This window comes from Lissotriton vulgaris, chromosome 9 (genome assembly GCF_964263255.1).
Source record: "Lissotriton vulgaris chromosome 9, aLisVul1.2, whole genome shotgun sequence".
Lineage (NCBI taxonomy): Eukaryota > Metazoa > Chordata > Amphibia > Caudata > Salamandridae > Lissotriton > Lissotriton vulgaris.
The window spans coordinates 434,953,499-434,972,221 of NC_141697.1; the positions used below are offsets into that span (position 1 = coordinate 434,953,499).

Consider the following 18,723-nt stretch of genomic DNA (forward strand, 5'->3'; position numbering starts at 1 on the left):
GTGCAAGGAACAGTGACCCCCCTACCACCTGTGAGTCTAACATCCACCGTGACTACTTCCGGTCATGCACACCAATCACTTGGAGTCCAACCCTGCCCACCAGCATATTTTTCAACCCCATTTGTGGGGCATGCTTGCCTTTTGCTTTGTTTGTAAATATTTTGAAATTGTATTTTATTCTATTTGCAGTTTTATTTCCTTTTCTCTGACTGTACATTTTGCTTTTAAGCTTTTGAATTTTTAATCTGCACACCCTGCTACCTTGTGTGCTCTATACAGTTTATGAATGGGGTGAATAGTCGCTTTTGACTGCTCAAGGTAACACGCAGCCTCGTAGACAAAATTTAGTTAAGAAAGGTGACTTTGAACAAGTAAAAATGTGGCACTTTCGTTGGATTAAGGTAAAATTCAGGTCAGTTTGAATATGACGTTTAATCAGTATATTAGGTTTGTGCTAAAACTGACCACCAATAAACCTGTTATTGCAAGCGGTTTTCGAAAATAAGATATTGATGTCATGCCACAGTTAAAGAAGTTGTACTAAGAACACAGTGTGCATTTGTTTGTGCTATTGCACACAAACATATCAGGTTTGTTGAATGGAGACCTGAATGTAATGAAATACTGCTACACACATGGAGCTGTAAATGGAAAGAACACAGGGCTCCGTGAGCTGGCTGGCACAGGCTCGCCATGCCGTCTGTGGGCTTGGAAATTAGTGAACGCCAGTGATATGTTTGGTTCCTAGAGTTTCGTACTGTGATGTGCCCGAGCAGCGCGAGAGACCATGATGCTGCGCCATAAAGCAAAACAAATTTGTACAAAGAAATCGCAAGTGATCGCGCCTGTTGCACGCTACTCACCACTGTGCTCTTCAAGGAACCGACACGCGCCGGGACAGTTGTGAGGAAACCTGGGAGGGTGGGGGCTGCCCACGCATGCGCGCCATTCCACTTTCATTGTGAGGAGCGCGCCCCGCCGCCAAAGCGGAAGTCACGGGTCACAGGAGGGGACCCGTGTGAAGACCAGCGGATACCACTGCGGGGCTCCCATGCCTAAGGAGAGAGCCCCGCTGTGGCTGCAGAAGAAGCCCTGGGTCAGAAATGGCATCGGATGAGGCCGTCAATGCAAGTGCGGGCTCCCATGAGTGAGGGAAGACCCGCGTATACCAGGTAATGCGTGTGTGTGTCTACGCGTTCAGAACTTGCTTGTCGGGGGCGGTCGGCGGCGTGTGTGTTGTGCCTGTGTGTTTGTATGTGCGCGTGTGTGTCTGTCTGCGTGCGCGCTCCATTGTGACGGGGAACAGCATGCCGGAATCGGAGCGCGTGTTCACACGCGCGACCTGATCCGATTCCGGCATGCTGCGCGTGCACAGCTGTTGTCTCCTGTTGCCTCCTTGTAAGAAGAGGCGACGACAATAGGGTCTCTCTGTGTCGCAGGTGCGAGACCTAAAAATGAAAGAACAACAGATCCCATCCACAAGCACACACGAGCAACATAATTTGTTTAACCCTTTGTATGCTGACGGAACCGCTCCGTCATCAGCTGCAATGGCGCTGTGCTGATGACGGAGCGGTTCCGTCATGGCCCTGCCGCCGCGCCTGCGCAGCGTGGATACCGCGCCTGCGCGGCGCGGATTCCGCGCCTGCGCTGGGCGTTCTATTGAGCGGGCGGGGCCATGACGGAACCGCTCCGTCATCAGCACAGCGCCATCGCAGCTGATGACGGAGCGGTTCCGTCACCAGCATGCGGCCGCCTCGCCCCCTTAGCACTGCGGCGGAATAGCCGCCGCAGTAAAGGGGTTAAGAGCGAGAACGATAAAAATAAAGAAGCACAAATTAAGTAACGTAATAGACACACAGGGATTGTGGAGGAGCCATCCTAATCACAAAAACCCATGCAGAGCCTGAAAAACAAAATTAGTCATCGCTGTCCCTACGGTGATAGAACAGGGAAACTGAAAAATGCATCACTCAAAAATATGATTTTTAGGACTATCCAGTGCGTCACTAGGTGACGCACTTGGTCTCAGCAAGAACTGACGCTTCCTTTGATGGCAGTTAGAAGTGGCGAGGCACAGTAAGGTCGACAGCAATGTCTTAGAACGATCAGCTTTAGGCTAAGGTCTCACGAATCGTGTTCCAATCTTAGGCGATGGAGCAATTTTCTACTGTTCACTTGCATTTGCTCCCAATGTACCTGAATTTTGTTTTACTTCTACCTTTGTTAACAGCAATGTAATTCATAAGATCTGTTTACAAGCAGGCCAGAGACCGCAAGAAATTGCACGTTTTGCTGTTTAATTTAGCCACAGTCTCACCTGATCAACGCATCCCGTTGACCAGGTAAGAATGCAGCCACTTTAGTGAATAGAGTGACACTGGCTAGTAACGCTAAGGACCTGTGTTTCAGAAAAGAAGGTAGCCTTGGAGCTGCAAATAGTATTTTACGCTCCGGGGTGGTAGTGTGTCCAGATTACAGCCTTCTTTCAAAGTAAATGACAACGCACAGCCACCCCAACCCATGCACTAAAGTGAAAATTAAGAACAGGTATTAAAAGGGGTAAAAAAAAGTAGGCAAAAGGGGAGACCAGTAACAAGGGTGAATGAATATTTATGATGTCCAGGTGAACCTAAAAATATGTATTAATAGACCCTTTGTCTAAAAAGTAGAACTGCCCCAACCAGTAGCAAAACGTATCAATCAGAGGAAAAAATACAAAGTTATATTAAATTAAAAAAATCACATTGTAGTAATAGATTATTTTTAACAGAAAAGGGGTAGATCCGCAGGGTGAACAGTGAAAATTTTCGTCTTGAGGTTTGTCTAACATTACTCGTTTGGAGGTTCACAAGAAGTGGATTACGCATTTAACCTTTGCATTTGACCATTCTTCCTTAAAATCTTGAAGACCTAAGAAGCCAGGATTACCCTACCTGGATTTCTTGATGCCTCAGTCTCAATCCCTCTGGCAGACCTGTTCCAGACAGCTAGCTATCCTGGCTTTTTTCCAGTGCTCAGTTCCTTCATCTGCTCACCTTTGTACAAAGCAGATGTAAGCTTTTTGTCATTATGAATTTGGAACCACAATAAATTGTTTGTTTGGGATCATAGATTTGTAAAGATATGGAATACCTACTCAATTCATACAAGTAGAAAAACAATTGTCCACAGTCACTTCACCTGAACAACGACCAAGCACGCAAAACCCCACTCTTGAACTCCTGGGCCATCAATTGACTCTCCAACAGCTCCAAACGGATACATATGTTGTTGATAACTAGGGGGGGGAAAAAGATCTGCCTTTCCTGTAAGTTGATTGCAACGGGCTTACCTGTCTCAGTGGGATAACTTCGAAATGAGTTTAGAGAGGCAATGTGATAAACTGAAAGACTAAAAAAGCATGTCACTTCGATGCCTGCTCCTTCTCCGGATCCACATATTAAGTATTTCCTCCAAGTATACATTTGAAAGACCATGTAATAGTGCAAGGTATATCCGCATCTTTAGCTTCATGCACCCACCTCAAGCCACTGTTATCCGCAACACCACAGTTGCATGGCCTTTCTAATAGGAGCCGTGTACCGACTACTAATGCTCTACACCTTTTCAGGGTACTGGGAGTGGATGAACATTTCCAGCTAAGTTACAACTTCTTTTCATCTAAAAGGTCATTAATAAGGCCTGAGACAGACAGACACACACACAAGATTCTGCTTCGATACAGCCCGACCAATGGCCTCCTGTCATTCCAGCTGTAAGTTACTCATCCAGTCCGGGTTGTTTCTTTGTACTCTAGTACTTGTGCCATTGTAAATTTCGGACTAAAGCACAACTTGAAGCATATGAAAGCAAAAAAAACCTGATCACTTGGGATTTTTGCTTTACGCAGTCCTAGAACTTGAGTTAACATTATAATTTGTAAACAATGTGTGAAGATTGGACATGCTCCCAGGTGTTCGATTTCTCCTCTGAGTATTGATTTTCCTCTACGGATTGATTTTCCTGCAACTCATGGCACAATGCCTACTACTGTAAAGGAGGATTCAGAGTGACTTATCTTGACTAAGTAGTAAGGGTTTCAGAGACTAGCTTCTACTCTCAATCCATCACAATATTTCAAAGGTGTTGTCGCATCAGGTCTACGGGGATCCCTTTCACAGAGCCTTTTATGTAGCCCGAGCAAATGAAGATGCAAAACCCTATCCTGTTTCGAATGGTAATGCAATATCACCTTAGGGAGACAATGGCAAGCAGTGCAGAAAACACTTTGATGTACTGAATACAAATGGGTTTACTCTTTATTAAATAAAGCTGTGATTCGAGTAGGCAGTTTGCTTCTTGATTGGAAATCTTTTTGCTAATATTTTCTTCAACGCATGCTTACAAAAATAGCATACTTCCATATGCAGTATGGTGCACAAAATAGCTAGATTTATAGAGTCGTTTTCATTAGGATCTCACTCAACAACATGCTCTTTGAGGCAAGACAGCATTTACATGATTACTCTGTTATGGGAACTCCTGGCTTGCCTCAGTCAATACCAATTCAGCTTCTGTGAATGCACATGTGGGGTATACTGGTTTGACTCAAATCGGTTTGGGTGGGGGTGAAGGTCTAGCCTCTAGCCTCTAGTTTGATTAGTGTTCTCCTATGCTGACAGGTGCTTTCTGTAGGTACATGATGTTTGGAGCAGTGTAACTTTCAATTTCCCTGCAGGACGCTAGTCACCTCATGCACGGTGGTTCCCGGAGTCACAGTTTACGTACCACAAGGAGATGCTACAATGCAGAAGCATCATCTAGCCTCAGGTAAGGTGATCCCGTAACTGTAGGCACAATCCCTCCCTCTCGGTTTTGGTTATAGGTGCACAAGCGCATCAGTCATCTTCAGAGGAAGCAATGAATTAGGGTTCGGGATGTAGCACCGCATCCAGAAGACACACCCATCACCGTACGTCCATCTGCACCCACCTTTCTAGCAGCTGCTGTTTCTGACCGCTCTTGGGTGTATTACTCAATTCTACAGGAGAGCTATTGGTCCTAATCAATCTAATCAAATCAGGGACGGGATAATCCCATTCTATTGTTTTGTGTATTAATACTGACAATACTGGACATGAAAGCATCTTCACAAAAACAAATGTAATGCTCATGCAGATAAAAGACGCATCTAAGCAAGATCACGACATGGTTCAAAGTTCGTCTGAAAACGTGATCGGTCATGCTAGAATTGACGCTCTATACCCTTCACGCTGTCCTTCATAACATGGAGAGAGAAAGAGAAAGGCGGCCCAGATATTCTTTTATGAGCACACATAACTGAAATAAAAGTCGAACAAATCCAGATTCGACTATCTATTCCAGTTAATGCAAAACACGCTGGTCATACAAGATTAACGAATGCAAAAACTCACTATTGATTGTTTAACACCAATAGACTATGCAAATATTCAAGGTTTTGCTTGGAGTCACAGTATTATTGTAAAATAGCCTTTCCCATGGTTTGCGGCAGTTGATTGATGATGCAGCAAACTTCCTCGATCTAAAGCTCTCGTGGAATGCACAAACTGAAGAATTGTACAATTCGTTTTGTTTCCTCACTGTGTCACCTGGATAATTTGGTAATAACAAGTTCAAAGGCAAATTCTACCAACACGGAAAACAATACGGCAGCGAGGTCTCTGCCTCAGAGGCATTTTCTGAGACATAAATTCTTCCAAATTAAGAGAGCAATCCAAGTATTTTCACACAATATACAAGGGTACCTGGATATTGTTTTTTGCTAAATTTGATTCAGTTAAGAAAAACTGCATGTAAACTAGTAGGACAACAAATAAACCTTTTACTTGGTACCGTGGCCAATTTATGATTTAAGCAAAAGACATTCAGCCCACGAATCAGCACAGACAGGGATCTAAACTCATGAACTGTATCCATGCATGCATGCTATTGGTATCTATCTAGAGGGAACCTAGCCAAAACGCAGCACAATATTGTACACATTCAAAGGCAGACACAGTCAGCCTGTAATAAACAGGAGCGGTAGCTGGTTTTTAACATGCCCAAAGGTGGACTTCTACTGTCTCACAATGTAGTGTTTTTGTGAAGCGGGGTCTTCAATCCTTTCCTAAACTGAAGGATGTCTGAGGCAGTTCTATTGAATACGTGGATGTGATTTCAGTCAGTCAGTCAAATATCTTTACTAGGCTGACTTGCAGCCATAAAAGAATGTATCATAAAATATTTTTTAAAGTCATGACTTGAAAATATGATACAGACAATAGATAGTATACTTTAAAACAGTAGTAATTCAAGTCAAGATGTAATAGGAGTGATTCAATAGATTGGTATTGCTAAAAAATAGCAGCATAAACTGGAAACAATATATGATAAACTTCATGAGGAACCCCCCGTGGGCCATAAAATCCAAAGATGAATCATTTAAACAGCACAAAGAAGATCATTTCCCAACAATATTATACAAACAAATGGCTGCAAAAATGTATCTGTAAATCATTAAACAAGTGAATTAATCATTTAAAAGCTGGAGACAATATAAATCTATCCGGCACTTCCTAATGTTTAAAAACTTTAAAAGAGGAATAATAAAATCATGCCATGGCTTGATATAGAGTTGACAAAAGAAGAAAAAATGAAGCGTACTCTGTGTAGACTTAGAATCACAGGGGCACAGATTCAGTTTAGCATCACAATAGGCTTTGCGGGGATAAGAGACCAAAAAGTGTGAGATGCCAAACCTGAATCTGATCAGATAAAACAATTTAGTATGACTGAAGTAAAAGGAGAGATAATACTAAGCACCTGGAGAACGTACTAGAAGCGAGTGTTCCGAGACTCTCTTTTTTACCATCTCTAAGTGCTCACTAGAGGACTTGAGACAGGTCAAGAGATCCGTTTTCAATTTATTTTTTGGGATCTAGCTGGATTATAAAAACAATCCGCCAGCCCCAATGACTCCAACTGTTTTTTTATGTAGCTGAGCCAAGGCATCTTCAGCATATAATCAAGTTTAAAACAATCTCAAATAATTGCACGATTAAGGGCTGGCTCTTCCTTAGCCCAAATTGAGTGCCAAAGTAAATTTGGTGCAATTTGTATGCGAAAAGACAAAGGGGTCAAACCAAGTTCACTATGACAAACAGTGGCGGGAGGACTATTTGGGAACTGTCAACAGAAGTCTCAAAGAAGTTCTCAGCTATTTAGAGACGCGCCGGATTACAAGTGCCCCATACTCCAACCCCATACAAAATAACAGAGCACGAACAAGCCTTATAAATATCAATTATTGTATTCATCAGTCTTGAACCTAACTTCTTTGTGAACCTAAATACCGCCTCCAGGTTTTGATGAAAACTACTGACCCTTGCTTCGATTAGATGGAGCCAGGTGCTTTTCTGATCGAACGGGATTCCCAGGTACGAAAGAGTTGGGACATAGGATAGCTTTTCTTTGTTAATACAATATGATTTTAAAATGGTGAGGGATTTACCCACCACCATGGTATAAGATTTCGCTATGTTAGTCCTTAAACCCAGTTTGTTCATAAAATTATTAAACCTGGTCACTAACTTCTGTAGGCCCACACTGCTTCTAGACATTAGGACACAGTCATTGGTATAGAGTAATGCCGGGAGATTTCTGGTACCTATCTTGGGGCATCCACATTCCCATGATTAAGGTAACTTTCTAAATCATTAATATACAGGCATAATAAAAAGGGGGCAAGGACACAGCCTTGACAAACCCAGTGATTAATTTTGATGGGACCCCCCACTCAGTACCGGACCCTCCAGTCACATCTTGATGCATTTTGTGCTAAAAAATGGACTAAGGATGATTTAATGCCCATATCCAGTATTTTCCCATAATCTCCCTCTCTGAACTCAGTCAAAAGCTGATGTAAGATCCATTAACCCGAGATAAAGAAATCCGGGCTTAGCTATTGTTTACTTGCTTATGACCAGGTGCAGGTTAAGACATTGTTAGATGGTTCCCAGGCCCATCCTGAAGCCATATTTTACGTCCGAAAACTTCCTGCTTTCGGCTACCCAGGCCTCCAACCGTTCTAATATGACCCTACCCATCAATTTACAAGTATAGTCAAGTAATGAGATGGGCCGATAACATTTTCGGTCTGACCTTTCAACTTTTTTGAAAATGGGGACTATTATCACGGATCCCCATGATTTAGGATGCAATTTCAAAACTTGGGTGGATAGATGGAGAAGGTCTGTTGTCTCTTTTTTGTTGCACTTCTTCATCTCATGACAGATGCCTGAATGGTGGTGTGCCAATAGCCACCAGAGATAGTGAGCTTGTGAGCCACATAGGGACACCTGTTGAGACGGATTTGTAGTAGATAGATTTTTTTTTAAGACGGTGACTGTGGAAAGGGCTAGGAGAGCCAGAATAGTACCATCAGGGAGGGGGTGATGTGGTCATATTTATTCAGGCCCTTACTAAGGCATGCTGCAAGAAGTAAGATACTCCTAAGTGAGACCAGCTTGTAGTCTCAGAAGCTGTATAGCAGAAAATTGCCACCATCAGAGTAGAGAGTATTAATGCTTGACCAGAAGTTCAGACGTCATTTTATGCAAGAAATTATTTCACTTTCTTTAGTGGAAGAGCTGTTAGGCTATCTTAATTTTCTTAGAGATGATTTCTACGTCACTACTCCACTCTATGCCACTCCACTTTACAACACTATTCCATGCCTCTACTCTCTAGGCCACGTCACTCCACTCTACTATACTATACTATATGAAACTCCATGCCACTTTGCTTCACACAACACACCCCTTCAATCGAGACCGCTCAACGTTACTCCATGTCACTCTACAACACTCCATGCTCCTCCACTCTACAACACTTACTACATTCTATGACCCTATGCCACCCCACAATACGCCACTCCGCGGAGATGGAAGTGGTGCAGAGTGGATTGCGTATGATCACGCATGACGTGTAGTGTAGTAGAGTGTCATAGAGTGGAGGGCGTAGAGTTGAGTTAACTGTCATAGTAGAGTGGAATGGAGCAGATTGGATTGGAGTGCAGTGGCGTAAAGTGGCAGAGGGGAGTGGAGTAGTGTAGAGTGAAGTAAAGCGGAGTAAAGGGGCAGGGAGAATCAGAGCAGTGATGTAGAGTGGTCTAGAATGTAGTGGTATAGCGTATCCTAGAGTATACCATCGTAAAGTGGCCTAAAATGAATTGGTATAGAGTGCCATAGAGTAGGGTAACCTAGAGTGAAGTGGTATAGCGTGCCATAGAGCAGAATATCGTCAAGTGGCCTACAAAGACTATTGTAGAGTGGATAAGGTATAGTGTCCTGAGTGAAACGGTATAGTGTCGTAGAGTGGAGTGGTACCGAATGGAGGGGAGTAGAGTGGGGTGGGGTATGCATGGTGTGGTAGCATACTGCCATTACAGAAAATACATGTTCAATCAAAATGACCATTACTTTTGCACATACAGTTTTACTGATAAAACTATACATCACACAAATGATAATGCGTGAAAATGGCATCACCAAGTATACTGATTTGTTTGGATCGTATTAAAATATTTGTTACCACCACATTTACGAATTACAAAAAAAAAATGGTTTATTTGTGCTTTCCTAACTCTGATGTATTCTGAAATATTTTCAAAGTTCATTTACAGGCATTTAGATTTTGTTGTGTGCGAGAAAAAAAACGTTTCTGTCCTAGCACCTAGCAACATTGTCACATAAATCCTCTCACTTTGAAGTCAGAGGGAAAGAAAAGTAAACACCAAGCTCCCTGCAAGCCCGAGCCGACATTTGACCACTGCCTTTGAACGCACAGCAAATGCGACAAGAAAAGAACAAAATGAAAACGGCTGTTAACAGAAAGGAGGACTCGCAGTATACAGGGAGCAAAGGTGAATAAAAATTGCTCCACGGGAGGGACAAAGACAAGCTGGACAGCCTAAAACAAATAAAAACAGAAAACAGAAAGCTAGAAAATGTGAGTTATAAACCACAAAGCGAATGTTACGCATTGGGCGGAATGCATTCCCAGGGAAGCTTTCAGAATGCCCAGGAGTATTTTCGCAAACAAACACCTGTGCTGTCTGGTAGGCTTTGACCTAAAAATTAACCAAGCTTTCACCCTACATGTGGCTAGACGTTCTTTGAATAACGTAGCCAACATATACTAGACTTAAACCAACACGACCTCCCTTTGAAAATATTTAAAGACTTGCTTTGCCAATGCCCACCTTAAACACTAAACTGCTTGGCTTGTCTACATCGTTTCTACGTCCTTTTTTCGATTCCGCATGGATTGTTAACTTTTAATATTCGTAAACTCTATGTTGCTGTTCATGTAATTAAATACTTTTAACAAATAAACAAACCTTAACTTCGAATAATGTGCACCACCTCATGCAATGAAATTACAACCATGGCTAGCTGCCCATGAACAGATTTTTGTGGGGTTAAAATTTACAATATTTCATCTTTTCTACCCCCAGGTTACATGAACTGTAGAAGCTGAAACATGATGCATTTTTAAAGCTCTTTGTGTCAACCTGAACAAACAGAATGGATGTTGTTACAGGGTGCCTGGAGGCGCCATTCTATTTGTAGTTGAGTAAGCTATGCAATGAAGTTACAAAATGCTTAACGAGAAGAAATCTGGCACAGTGATGTAAATAGAATGTCACTAGTCTTTGCAGCAATAATTCTTTCAATGTTTACTGCTATAAAATAACGTTCCGTCAGACAACATTGGTCCATGTGCTTCCAAGTAGTAGATTGTTGCTTCCACCTGTACAGCAAATACCAAGGGGTCATGTACACAAGTTGGTTCAAAGGAAACTAAGCTGCAAACAGGATTCACTAATTTGTATGGACTACTTTACAATCGAAGGTAGTTATTTCATATTAACTAACATTCTACTGCTACTTCACAGCTTGTATTTTACTGTTGTTATCTAAACACCTTGTCATCTTCCAAACAGCTATTCAGTTCCACATTTTTAACCTCAAGAGGCATGAGTGGGCTCTATTGTGTTATGAGCTTCTTCACTAGTGCAAACAGGTTTTGTATTCTGTACTGCTCTAGTGGGCCTATCGTCCTGGGCGACTCTCATACAGTGCACTCCCGCCGAGTTCAGCTGCAACTCTGAACAAGTATTGGTCTCGCTTTTGGGACCTTATACGTGTTTAGCCATGCAACACTTGATGTTGTTTAATCAAGGATATTGTGCTGGATAACTAAACACGTATAATGTCCTAGAGGACGAGACCTATTGGCAATGCATTCGGGGGCCTTATAAGGGTTTACGTAGAGCTATTGACTTTGCCAATGTTTTTAAGCTGTGCAGTAGAGAAGTTGTAATTAAAAAGTGTAATAAGCACTGAGTGATGCTGTGGTGTCGTTGAGTGATGCTGTGTTGTCGTTGAGTGATGCTGTGGTGTCGTTGAGTGATGTTGTACTGGCCTTGAGTGATGCTGTACTGGCCTTGAGTGATGCTGTACTGGCCTTGAGTGATGCTGTACTGGCCTTGAGTGATGCTGTACTGGCCTTGAGTGATGCTGTGGTTTCGTTGAGTGTTGCTGTACTGGCCTTGAGTGATGCTGTGGTGTCGTTGAGTGATGCTGTACTGGCCTTGAGTGATGCTGTGGCAGTGCTGACTGATGCTGTAGCGGTGCTGACTGATGCAGTGGCGGTGCTGACTGATGCAGTGGCGGTGCTGACTGATGCAGTGACGGTGCTGACTGATGCAGTGACGGTGCTGACTGATGCAGTGACGGTGCTGACTGATGCTGTGGCGGTGCTGACTGATGCTGTGGCGGTGCTGACTGATGCTGTGGTGCAGATTGATGCTTTGGTGTGGATTGATGCTGTGATAAAATATAGTGATGCTGTGGTAACATATAGTGATGCTGTGTTAACATATAGGGATGCTGTGGTGTTCCCGAGTGATATTGTGGTGGTGCTGACTAATGCTGTGTTGATGCCGATTGATGCGGTGGCGCTTTTTTGTGATCTTCTGGTGGTGCCCAGTGATGTTGTGGTTGTGCCGAGTGATGCTGTGGCGGTGCCGAGTGATGCTGTGGCGGTGCCGAGTGATGCTGTGGCGGTGCCGAGTGATGCTGTGGCGGTGCCGAGTGATGCTGTGGCGGTGCCGAGTGATGCTGTGGCGGTGCCGAGTGATGCTGTGGCGGTGCCGAGTGATGCTGTGGCGGTGCCGAGTGATGCGGTGGCGGTGCCGACTGATGCTGTGGTAGCATATAGTGATGCTGTGGGTGATGCTGTGGTAGCATATAGTGATGCTGTGGGTGATGCTGTGGTAGCATATAGTGATGCTGTGGGTGATGCTGTGGTAGCATATAGTGATGCTGTGGTAACATATAGTGATGCTGTGGTAGCATATAGTGATGCCGCGGTGGCCCAGAGTGATGCCGCGGTGGCCCCGAGTGATGCCGCGGTGGCCCCGAGGGATGCCGCGGTGGCCCCGAGGGATGCCGCGGTGGCCCCGAGGGATGCCGCGGTGGCCCCGAGGGATGCCGCGGTGGCCCCGAGGGATGCTGTGGTGGCCCAGTGATATTGTGGTGATGCCGATTGATGCTGTGGTGCTTTATTGTGATCTTGTGGTGGTGCCCAGTGATGTTGTGGTGGTGCCCAGTGATGCTGTGGTTGTGGTGAGTGATGCTGTGGTTGTGGTGAGTGATGCTGTGGTTGTGGTGAGTGATGCTGTGGTTGTGGTGAGTGATGCTGTGGTGGAGTTCTTGAGCGATGCTGTGGTGCTCTTGAGCAATGCTGCGGTGCTCTTGAGCAATGCTGCGGTGCTCTTGAGCGATGCTGCGGTACTCTTGAGCGATGCTGCGGTACTCTTGAGCGATGCTGCGGTACTCTTGAGCGATGCTGCGGTACTCTTGAGCGATGCTGCGGTACTCTTGAGCGATGCTGCGGTACTCTTGAGCGATGCTGTGGTGCATGTTCTTGAGCGATGCTGTGGTGTTCTTGAGCGATGCTGTGGTGTTCTTGAGCGATGCTGTGGTGTTCTTGAGCGATGCTGTGGTGTTCTTGAGCGATGCTGTGGTGTTCTTGAGCGATGCTGTGGTGTTCTTGAGCGATGCTGTGGTGTTCTTGAGCGATGCTGTGGTGTTCTTGAGCGATGCTGTGGTGTTCTTGAGCGATGCTGTGGTGTTCTTGAGCGATGCTGTGGTGTTCTTGAGCGATGCCGAGGTGCTCTTGAGCGATGCCGAGGTGCTCTTGAGCGATGCCGAGGTGCTCTTGAGCGATGCCATGGTGGCCCGAGTGATGCCATGGTGGCCCCGAGTGATGCCATGGTGGCCCCGAGTGATGCCATGGTGGCCCCGAGTGATGCCATGGTGGCCCCGAGTGATGCCATGGTGGCCCCGAGTGATGCCATGGTGGCCCCGAGTGATGCCATGGTGGCCCCGAGTGATGCCATGGTGGCCCCGAGTAATGCCGCTGTGGCCCCGAGTAATGCCGCTGTGGCCCCGAGTAATGCCGCTGTGGCCCCGAGTAATGCCGCTGTGGCCCCGAGTAATGCCGCTGTGGCCCAGAGTGATGCTGCGGTGGCCCAGAGTGATGCTGCGGTGGCCCAGAGTGATGCTGTGGTGGTGCTGACTGATGCTGTGTTGATGCCGATTGATGCTGTGGCGCTTTATTGTGATCTTGTGGTGGTGCCCAGTGATGTTGTGGTGCTGGTGAGCGATGCTGTGGTACTCTTGAGCGATGCTGTGGTACTCTTGAGCGATGCTGTGGTGTTCTTGAGCGATGCTTTGGTGTTCTTGAGCGATGCTTTGGTGTTCTTGAGCGATGCTTTGGTGGCCCCGAGTGATGCCATGGTGGCCCCGAGTGATGCCATGGTGGCCCCGAGTGATGCCATGGTGGCCCCGAGTGATGCCGCGGTGGCCCCGAGTGATGCCGCGGTGGCCCCGAGTGATGCCGCGGTGGCCCCGAGTGATGCCGCGGTGGCCCCGAGTGATGCCGCGGTGGCCCCGAGTGATGCCGCGGTGGCCCCGAGTGATGCCGTGATGCCGTGGTGGCCCCGAGTGATGCCGTGGTGGCCCCGAGTGATGCCGTGGTGGCCCCAAGGGATGCTGTGGTGGCCCAGAGTGATATTGTGGTGATGCCGAATGATGCTGTGGCGCTTTATTGTGATCTTGTGGTGGTGCCCAGTGATGATGTGGTGGTGCCCAGTGATGATGTGGTGGTGCCCAGTGATGTTGTGGTGGTGCCCAGTGATGCTGTGGTTGTGGTGAGTGATCCTGTGGTTGTGGTGAGTGATGCTGTGGTTGTGGTGAGTGATGCTGTGGTTGTGGTGAGTGATGCTGTGGTTGTGGTGAGTGATGCTGTGGTTGTGGTGAGTGATGCTGTGGTGAAGTTCTTGAGCGATGCTGAGGTGGTGTTCTTGAGCGATGCTGTGGTGGTGTTCTTGAGCGATGCTGTGGTGGTGTTCTTGAGCGATGCTGTGGTGGTGTTCTTGAGCGATGCTGTGGTGGTGTTCTTGAGCGATGCTGTGGTGGTGTTCTTGAGCGATGCTGTGGTGGTGTTCTTGAGCGATGCTGTGGTGTTCTTGAGCGATGCTGTGGTGTTCTTGAGCGATGCTGTGGTGTTCTTGAGCGATGCTGTGGTGTTCTTGAGCGATGCTGTGGTGTTCTTGAGCGATGCTGTGGTGTTCTTGAGCGATGCTGAGATGTTCTTGAGCGATGCTGAGGTGGCGCTGAGTGATGCTGTGGTTGTACTGAGTGATGCTGTTGTGAAGGTGAGTGATGCTGCGGTACTCTTGATCGATGCTGTGGTACTCTTGATCGATGCTGTGGTGCATGTTCTTGAGCGATTCTGTGGTATTCTTGAGCGATGCTGTGGTGTTCCTGAGCGATGCTGTGGTGTTCTTGAGCGATGCTGTGGTGTTCTTGAGCGATGCTGTGGTGTTCTTGAGCGATGCTGTGGTGTTCTTGAGCGATGCTGTGGTGTTCTTGAGCGATGCTGTGGTGTTCTTGAGCGATGCTGTGGTGTTCTTGAGCGATGCTGTGGTGTTCTTGAGCGATGCTGTGGTGTTCTTGAGCGATGCTGTGGTGTTCTTGAGCGATGCCGAGGTGCTCTTACAGGTGTAGAGTAACAATGGGCAAGGAATCCAAGGGTTGGTCCTAAGTGCTGTGAGCCTGAAGCCAAACAGTAATAGTCCTAATTGGCTAAGAATTCTCAAATGTATACAAGTCAATAATGAGATGGGATGTGCAGGAAGCCACCACAATTAGGCTTTCAGATTTTCAATTGTGGGTAATGTTCTTAGTAACTAGAAGAACGCAAGTTTTTAAATTCGTGAAAGGTGGTAGTGGCTGGAAACTTGCTATACCGAAGGGTCAATAACTAGGTTTGACAAAAAAAAAATCCTGATGTAGAAAAGACCTCTGACATGATTTATTAAATATAGCAGAACAATAAATCAGAATCGATGTGGCTTGGTCAAGAAATGAAGCCTGCCAATGAAAAAGAACAAAAATCTTAACAATAAATGTAAGAAAACGTTTTGAACTTAAAATTCCCTAGCAATATAAGTAGATATGAACATTTGAGCTTAACAATCACATACTAGTTACCACCCTATTTAGAAAACCCAGTGCTGGCAACGGCATCTTACATGCCAACAGCCTCCACACACTTACGCTTAAAGAAAGTATCCCTTAAGGGGAACTCATGAGAGCTAAAAAGATATGTAGTACAGATAAAAGCTTCAAGCCCATTTTGTAATGAAAACGCAGGTTAAGACTCCATTTATACTGACTCTGGCTAATGATACTGCATAGAGTAGCACCCTTACCAAGCAAGAATATGTGGCCTAAATGCTAGATCATCCAGTACCCTGACCACAAAAGACCCGAGTCTATTGCTTTCTCGTAAAGATAGGACTGTTATAAGGCAGAGGAGGCTACCTGGCTAACACATAAGTGAAAGGAGACATGATTATGGGAATTAGTTCATCGGTTAGACAAAAATAGCTTTCCCTTTTCCTCAACGATGGTAGATAAATACAGAATAAACAGAACACTTTTCTCCAAGTACCTCTAATGAGTGAGGGTAAAAGCCGGTTATATACAAGATCTTTAATATAGTTTTACACAAGAGCTTTGTCACTTGAATCTAGAGAATCTTGTCCTATCTACACCGACCAAAATGGGCAAAGGAACTTCAACGCAAAATGATGGCAGATAAGTGGCAACACTTAAATCTAGATACTCATCAGCTTCCGTGAGCTCAGATCGAAGGCAAATACAATACTTTTCAAATATTGGGATCAGTGGCTTGTGGCAAGCTCACACTCTGTATAGAAGGCTTGAGTTGGTTATGGTGACAAGTGAATGATAAAGGCCATAGGTCTGATCTGTTTATTGTGGTAAGTTAAAATAAACACAGTAGGCCCTGCATACTGATTGTGAAAAGCATATGTTAACCCCTCCCATGCTCGAGACGGAACCGTTCCATCGCGAGCCTCGGGTGGGCTGTGCTGGTGACGGAACGGTTCCGTCACGTCCCGCTCGCTGCGCCTGCGCGGCGCGAATTCCGCACCTGCGCTGACGTTTTAAAGAGCGGGCGGGCCGTGACGGAACCATTCCGTCACAAGCACAGCTCACCCGCGGGCCGTGACGGAGCGGTTCCGTCACGAGCACGGGAGCGCCGCACGGCCCTGCCTCCCCCTTAGCGCTGCGGCGGAATAGCCGCCGCAGCGAAGGGGTTAAAATCAACAGGCATTTAAGGGTAGATTGTTATTTCTTTGTATTGTAGTCTACAGCTACGAATTTTGGTGAACGAAATGTTGGATTACTTTTGAAGGGAATAATATTGGTTTTGGTTATCACCTCTGACAAACCCTAGAGGGAGAAAATCTGGACAGCAATAATTGTTGCTAGAATCTCTTCTTAGATATATGCCAATATCTTGCAATGAAAAAAATATTTAAAAAACACATTCAAATATACATTTATATAGCTACATAAAGGACCTCTGGGTCGCCCTTGTTCTGACATTGGTCTGTCTGGGCATCATTTACATGCTGCTTCCATCCATGAGAGAACTGCATGGGGTAATGGTTCAGTCCAATCAGTCATTGGCTCTCATTGGCTCTCGTCTTTTGCCCTGTGAATGACAGCATTATATGTGTACATCCACTTGAAGATTAGCACACTTCAGCGTCAGGGCTGGTTGACAAGTCTTTAGTTTTCAAATTTTTCTTTTTTTGTCAAACTCTTTTTATTTAAGTTTTGGCAAACCGGGTCCAGGACCATATAGATATCATACAGTTGAAGACTGTCGTTAAACCAATTTTCTCCTGTTATAGTTCACCTTTCACTACTTTGCTTCTCTTTTTATTTGAATGTTTTTTAAGAGGATACTACAGCTCTCTGGGCATCGAAAACAGATTGGTTTGCTTGCTGCTCATTCAGATGCAGTACATCGTATCCCACGTGCCCACTTTCTCTAAAGCAGGAGACCGTTATGGAATGCTTTTGTCCACAGTGCATCATTGTTTTACCATTCTAATATGGACAACGCGTTGGTTCTAAATGCGGAGGCCATGCAGGAACTTCAAAACAATGATAGACTACAATACCTCTGCAAGATATACACCCAATATCATGGCTTGTTTTTGTTCCAAGCATATGCCCACGTGTACGCAGCATGTTTTCTTTTTTGCACTTCAATTCTTTTATCTTCCATATATTGTTTAGTTTGTGTGTGTTTTATTGAAGTTGTGCCAATGAGTCCGTGGATAGATGAATAGACGTTTGAGTGTAAAGATTAGTGACAGAGCGCAAATATGATAATTTATCAGGGCCTACACCCTTCAGGGGCACAAAAGGCACTTTCATCCATGAGCCAGACGTACTGGCATTGCCAATGCTTGTCAGCATTTAAGTTGAAATCGGCCCTGGTGACAGAACTGTTTTTTGTCCTGGGGTTTTGTCCCCACTAAAACAACACGGGTCTAACTGGCCCTGTATGGAGGCGGTTCCCCGGGGGAACCCCGAGCTCCAGTCCCCCCCCCCCCCCCCCCCCCCCCCCCCCCCCGCCCCATACCTCCCCACCAGACTGCTGCCTGGCCTGGGAGCTCACGAGTAAGTCCGGAAGGGTCCGGTCCCTCAGTGCACTTTGCACGGGGGGGGGGGCCTCCGGTTCCGTTACGTCACTGGGGTTAACTTCAATGAACCATTCATAAACACGGGTGTGTGTCCCAGGTTAGTGGAGCTGCAGGACAATACATAGAAAAACGTTCAATTGTGCAGAGCAAGCACAACAAGAGCCGATGTTTTCAACTAAAACATCCAGTCAGTGTATTCCGGCCGCGCGTGCTACGAACGGAAATCGGGAATCTATCCAATGACTTCAGCAGCCTGCCAAGGTCAGGACCCCGCACACTGCCAGATTAAAGCAGCATTTACTGTTCTGTTAAACGAGGGCGGAAAGACACTGGAGCAGGGGAGTGCAGTTTAGAGCTTAGTCATCTTTTTGAACTAAGAATGTAGAGCAACAGGAAGTACAAACATTTCTTTTCGTTGGAGGATTATGCTACAAAGAAATATTATGTTCGGCATTCATCCCAACGATGCCTCTGGAAAGCAACACATTCCTTGGTTGGCCAAGAGCTAGCACAAGAAGGGGGGAAGGAAAAATTCAATTTCAACACAAAAATATTAG

The 18,723-nt window shown here is 45.6% G+C and overlaps 2 protein-coding genes across 2 annotated transcripts in view; one reads left to right on the forward strand and one right to left on the reverse strand.

Annotated features, from left to right (window-relative positions):
- The window catches only part of PPP1R13B (protein phosphatase 1 regulatory subunit 13B), a 427,185-nt gene that overhangs the window by 381,454 nt on the left and 27,008 nt on the right, over positions 1-18,723 (reverse strand). The window lies entirely within an intron of this gene.
- LOC147690246 (uncharacterized) overlaps positions 1-18,723 on the forward strand; it is a 46,089-nt gene that overhangs the window by 21,292 nt on the left and 6,074 nt on the right. Inside the window, exons 2-4 of the mRNA XM_086937293.1 lie at positions 4,721-4,812; positions 11,406-11,864; positions 12,006-12,299. Of these exons, the coding sequence (XP_086793419.1) occupies positions 4,721-4,812; positions 11,406-11,864; positions 12,006-12,299 (845 nt within the window). The remainder of the gene's footprint in view (positions 1-4,720; positions 4,813-11,405; positions 11,865-12,005; positions 12,300-18,723) is intronic.